The sequence below is a fragment of the Salvelinus fontinalis genome, chromosome 26 (genome assembly GCF_029448725.1).
Source record: "Salvelinus fontinalis isolate EN_2023a chromosome 26, ASM2944872v1, whole genome shotgun sequence".
In the NCBI taxonomy this organism is placed as follows: Eukaryota; Metazoa; Chordata; class Actinopteri; order Salmoniformes; family Salmonidae; genus Salvelinus; species Salvelinus fontinalis.
This window is the reverse complement of record NC_074690.1, coordinates 39,628,432-39,634,431: the sequence shown is the minus strand read 5'-3', so window position 1 is coordinate 39,634,431 and position 6,000 is coordinate 39,628,432. Positions and strand designations below refer to the sequence as shown.

General features: G+C 39.4%; 1 protein-coding gene across 2 annotated transcripts in view; it reads right to left on the bottom strand.

The window, feature by feature from the left end:
• Positions 1-279: 279 nt before the first annotated feature.
• Positions 280-6,000, bottom strand: part of LOC129824320 (CUGBP Elav-like family member 5) — a 52,816-nt gene continuing 47,095 nt past the window's right edge. Inside the window, exons 9-12 of one of the 2 annotated variants that reach the window (XM_055883879.1) lie at positions 5,732-5,821; positions 5,401-5,544; positions 5,160-5,302; positions 280-4,907 (exon numbers count right to left, since the gene is read on the bottom strand). In XM_055883879.1, the coding sequence (XP_055739854.1) occupies positions 5,175-5,302; positions 5,401-5,544; positions 5,732-5,821 (362 nt within the window). In that variant the 3' untranslated portion in view covers positions 280-4,907; positions 5,160-5,174. The remainder of the gene's footprint in view (positions 4,908-5,159; positions 5,303-5,400; positions 5,545-5,731; positions 5,822-6,000) is intronic. The other variant, XM_055883880.1, reaches the window with a different exon arrangement.

The following is a 6,000-nucleotide window of genomic DNA, read 5'->3' as shown; positions in this document are numbered from 1 at the left end:
GTTGTTGGCTATTACCAGACTTATCCAGTCTGCGCATGCAGTGCAAAACAAGTTATGGGAAAAAAATATGTTCTTATGTTTTTCAAGTTGTGCTATAACTGTGCCATAATAATCCCATAACATACTTTATTTTATGTTGAGAAATTGGTGCCACTGGCCCGTTGTAATGTAATGCATTGTAAACTGGTAGATAGTAAACAGCAGAGGGCAGCAAAAACACATTTATTCACAGCTGGGGTTAATGATCACTGCAGAAAGGATTTTGAGATGAGATTAAGGTACTATTAGAATATTTTATTGTAAAATTGAAAAAGGAGAAAGAGAAAAAAAGTCCCAGTAAGCAATCTGTATCATTGATATCTGAAGAAAAAAAATACATGAAATAAAAATAAATATCATAATAATGATAGGTAATAATAAATAGAAGGACACATTTGATTAAATATGACCTAATAAATAAGTAAATAAATTAAACCATATGAAAATTGTAATTGTCAAAGCAGCAAGTATAGGAGAGACATGGGCAGGATAAGAGAGCTGTGGTTTCTCAGACATCATCATGTCCACCTTTTCTACCCTCAGCATTACCCACAAGTGTCCTTGTCCCTGTCTCTCAATCGACTATACATTTTGTATATTGTGCTAAGAAACCACTGACGTTAGACACCATCTTCAAATGTCAACCCCACCCACTGACAGTATCTCCATAAACACCCCCTCTCCATCCCTCTTCCCCTCCTCGCCCCGTTACCTGAAAAGATTTGTGTGCTGACAAGATTATGAAATAAAACAGATCTCCTATTTACATCAAGCTATATTGTATTTTCCCACTGCATTCAAAACATAGTACATGATCATACGGCGTCCTTCATAAGAATGTCATGACCCCCTACTCCCTCCCGTCATCCAAGCCTCCAGTTGAGCAGTACGAATGGACGAAGGTGGATTTTGGCAGTAAACACATGAAAATCCATCATCTTAAAATGAAAATTGAGGTCTTGTTTTTAAAAAAGATTTATACACATCACCTTATAGAGGTAGTGCAGTAGGAATGTTAAGTATACATGTACCCACTGAGAACAGACATCAGTTAAACGTCAAGTTTGGATTTACATTTAGTTGAGTTGTCAACAAACATGAATTCAACCTGAAATCAACAAAAAAGATCACCATGTCATTGGATTTGGGATAAAGGTTGGGTGAAAAAAAGACAAGATTCACCTCACGTTGATGACTTTCTCCAAATCCAATCAGTTCTTCACGTTGATTCAATATCATCACATTTAATTTTGGGGGGTGAAATGACGTGGAAACAACGTTGATTCAACCATTTTTTGCCCAGTGGGTAGTCATTTGATAGAAAGTAACATGGCTTCATTCAGGTAATTGTTAATAAATGTATATAGAAAAAGCACAGTAAACTATCTTTATGTCCCCCAACCCCTGAAAAAGCATATAACCCCAGAACCTGAATAGAACATAGAAATATACAAGTACATTTACAACCAGCTGCTTGGCAATAATAGCATTCGTTTAGCCTTTAGGCTACTGCTTTATGTTTACAGGACAAGCAAAGGTCAAAGGACTTGTCAGGTTACTGTAGTGCACGGCTTGTCTCTTAGTGCAACTAGGACTATTGCTGTTACCTCAGGATCTGAATCAAACATAAGACTGACTGTCTTCCTGCACCAGTCGCAGGCCAAGCTCTGCTTGCCATAGAAATATAATCCCGAGAAGGCTTAAAGCCTGTCAGACCATAGCAATTTGACAAATTACAAATTCTCGATATCTAGGCTGCGAACAGTGGTGAGAGGCTGCTGGTCAGTAAACATTTCACAGAGGCATCATCAAAACCAACATTGCTGTCTTCACAGTCGACATAGGAATTTATCTGCATTCCTATAGAGAAGTTATAATGTCCAGTTCAACTGACAAGTGATTGAAATGGAGTTGACCCTTGACTCTAATCAAAATGCCACTTTCTTCCTTTGAATACATATTTGTGAGAGGAAACGACATGCAGATAAAATAGAATAGGCTGGCAGTTAGCTAATGATAAGTAGGCTAGATTTAGGCAATGATTAAAATCCATGAAAATAAATACAAATGTGCATTGGTCTATCCATATTTCTGGTTGGTTTAGGATTCTGTGCACAGTGAATAAACTAATGTCGATTAAACTAAAATAGCTACTTCATATTTATCGCTCGGCTGCCAACTGGCCAGGAATGTTACAAGATAATTAAATGTACATATTAGAATTCATAGAACGATTAAACATTACTTGGCAACTTCACTTATATGAGGGTCAGGAATGGTCTGTAAGTAATATAGGCAGTAACATTCACTAGGAGTTAGTGAAAATATGGTTCACTATTGAATATGTGATGACCAAAAAATGAAGGAAAAAGATGGAAAACATCCCTTCCTTCCCTCCCTCCATCCTTGAGTGTCTCTTGGAATCATCCTCCAATGTATTCTAGAGTGTGTTTTGATGTTCCTCCATTGGTTTCTTGTGTTCCCTGAGGGAGGTACTGTGACAGAATTCCCAACCTGTCCTGCACAGCACAAAGAATGACTTGTGCTCAACATTTGACCTTGTATAGCTCTTTAAAAGCAGATTTGAAGTCTACTCCCAGTAAAGTAGTCTCCACTCCCTCTCTTCATACTGAATAAAACATTCACCCAAATGCAAGCGAGAGGGGACTGCAGGCACCTCCTTAAAATGTAATGGAGTCAGACTCAAATGGATCAGAAGGCTTTCTACTCTAACTCTGCACCGCTCTGTGCTGCTGACGATGACGCCTCCCCTCACAAGATAACTGGCTGGATTCAACCAGTCTTTTCCATCAAAACGGCACACATCTACGTGAGGGGAGGCTTTCTAGCATGAGCATCTATGTGAGAGGAGTCTGACTTACTTTAGAAAAGCTAGTCCTGTTTTATGAGTGTGAATAGTACTGCAATGCAGGCTCAAATTGATATGAGCCATATAGTTATATATGTTGAAAAAAAAAAGTCACAGTGAAGTTAGACAATGATAAAATAGCTTGAGCCATAAACAAATTCTAACCTGTGCCATACAGATGTAGGATCTTAATTTCATCACCCTGTTGCAGGAGAACCTTCCTGCAATGCGGTACATTTGAGGTTTAAAAAGGCTTCTGAAGTTTGTCATTTCTACTTTGAAATTTCAGACTTGGTTTTCCCTTACTAAAAATGTTATCAACCTCTACAAAAATGTCCATTAATTACAGTATAATCCACATAATAATTAAAATGTCCTGTTGCTGCAGGACTATTTTCCTGCTGTAGAAAACTGGCTCAAATTAAGATCCTACATCTGTACTAGTGTTTTTTTGTGTTATGGTAAGTTAAAGGAGTTTTTCCGGAGCATTTGACCTGACCAGAAAATACTCCTGGCCCTAGTTAAAATAATCCCTGAAATGTAAATACACAAATACTTTCTTTGTCAACAGACTCAATGAACGAAGCAATCTATCCTGCTAAATCTACTGGCTAATCAAAGTGGACACACAGGTCTTAGATCAGCTGGCCCTCCCCAAATTGTAACTTTTACCATTAACCACCTTAACCAGAAAACTGACTTAAGATCAGTTTCTATGGACAATCTCATCCGAACATTAGGCACACCTGACTCGAGACCTTTTAACCCCTGAGCCGAGAACTGTAGTAAGCTTCTGAAACGGAATGTGAGCCAATAGCCTTTGCTTTATAGGCAGAATAGAATGAAGTAGGATGACATAGCCCCTTTAGCATTTTCTTCCTAATGCTTAAGGTTAGTATTTGGGCAAAGTGAGCTAATCCTACATCTGTGCCTATGGGCAACTTTGAATAGAATGGAGGCTCAGAGTGGTTGCTGCACAGAGGGAGACAAAACTAAAAGTTCAAGGGTCAAACTGAGTGCCCAAAGAGAAAGTGTAGCCTATCAGTAAAAGGATGATAAAAGGTGGCTTTCAAACAAACAAACAAACACTTCATAATGTATTCCATCCCACAGATAGAGCTCGGGGCAACATTCTTCCTCACTAACCTCTCAAACTGAATTCTACATGATCCCATTTTACATTTACATACTCCTTAGTAGTCAGCAGTACACTGATGGTGAATAATCCAATGCCGACCTGAAGTACTTCTCTGTCACTGTTATGTGTACTAAACTAAAGGTAGAATACTGCATTTAAGTATTTAATGATTGTTAGTTTGTACTAGACTAAACATTATACTGTATTGTATTATATGATTGTTAGTATTTTGTACAAGACTGTTAAAGAGAAAAACATTTGGTCCTCAGATCCCAAGGGGGTGCAGTTTGCTCGGTTGCTATGGAAACTTGAGAAAGAGCAGGTTCAGGACTCACAGAGAAAGAAATCTTTTTTTCCAGATATACTTAGAATCCTCAGATCAAGTTTGAACCCTCATTTGTCCATTACATGGTAGGAAAAACCTGAAGTCTCTTTTTGTTCACTAGACTCCTCTTTGAGTTCATCATAAATCCATATTATTTTTAACAATGTTTCTTAGTCTGTCTGTGGTGTTCTTCTTCACTCTCAAGTCTCCAAAGATTCTAAATAGTTTTTTTTGTGTGTTTGTATCTTTAAAAAAGTTTTCTGTTTGTTTTGAATGTCTTGTTCTATCCTATGCATCATCCCATTGCTCTCTCATCTGTGATGCCAAACCTTCACTGGTGCAGAGCTGTGAGTCCTCCTCTGCCAGTCAGATATGATTGAAGATAAAAAGAGATGTCTTCCCAACTCCCATATGAAGTCTATTTTCCATTGTTTTAAAAACAGAATCACTTTTTTGTTTTTTCCTTTCACAAAATGTCTTATTCAACACAAAATGTCTTATTCAATCAAAGACGTCCTCCATACCTCTGATTAAACCTATGGGGGAAGAGAAAGGAAGAGGGGGAAAGTGGAAAGAAGAGGGACGAGAAATACAGATCATGAGAAAGGGAGGGGAATGGAAGAGAGGGAAAGAGAAACACTGGAACCTGACTCGAGAGACTACTGTGAAGTATAACTTTGCTATGCAGTTTTTGATCAATGTAAGGCAGCTAAAATCAGGGTGAAACAGCATCGATAACAACACTAGTAACTTCATTATATTATGTATAATAGTGGACAGTATCTTACCTGTGCTGGGGGGTGTCAGTAGGGGCGGCTGGCGTCTTTGGGACGTTTGAGTTGCACCTTGAGTCTCTTCATACCAATCTGGAAACCATTCATGGCTTGGATGGCAGCCTGGGCACTGCCCGGGTTATCAAAGCTCACAAAGCCTGCATACATACAGACACAGACAGATGCTCGGAATGGTCAGTGGTAGTGTCAATCAGCTAGGTGCTTGTTTTGATTGTTTAGAAGTGGTGTCACTCACCGAAACACTTGCTCTGATTGGTCGCTCTGTCCATGAATACCTTGGAGGAGATAACATTGCCGAAGGGCAGGAACATCTGCATCAGTTCGTTATCGCCAAACTCCTGGGGCAGGTGGTAGATGAACAGATTACAGCCCTCTGGTCCTGGAATACAGACACACACAGACAGACACACAGGCACACAGACACACACAGTTGGAGGCACTGACGCTAGTATCATGATGGTGCAGTCCATTTTTAATACACACAAAATCACAATGATGACGACACTCATGATGTTGTTGACAATGATGATCATGATGATGAAGAATTAGTAAATATAGTTCCTCACCCTCACCTTCCCTCTGCTGTTGGCCAATGACCTGAGGGTGTTGTGAAAGTGACTGACCTAGAGGGGTGAGTGTAGTTGCTGGGTAGATGGCTACAGAGGAGAGAAAGTGTGAGGGAGACAGAGACCGAGAGAGAGAGAAGAGAGAGAAGTAAATGACAAAAGAGGAGAGAGAGAGAGAGAGAGAGAGAGAGAGAGAGAGAGAGAGAGAGAGAGAGAAGAGAAGTAAATGACAAAAGAGGAGAGAGAGAAAGGGAGAGAGAGAGGAGAGA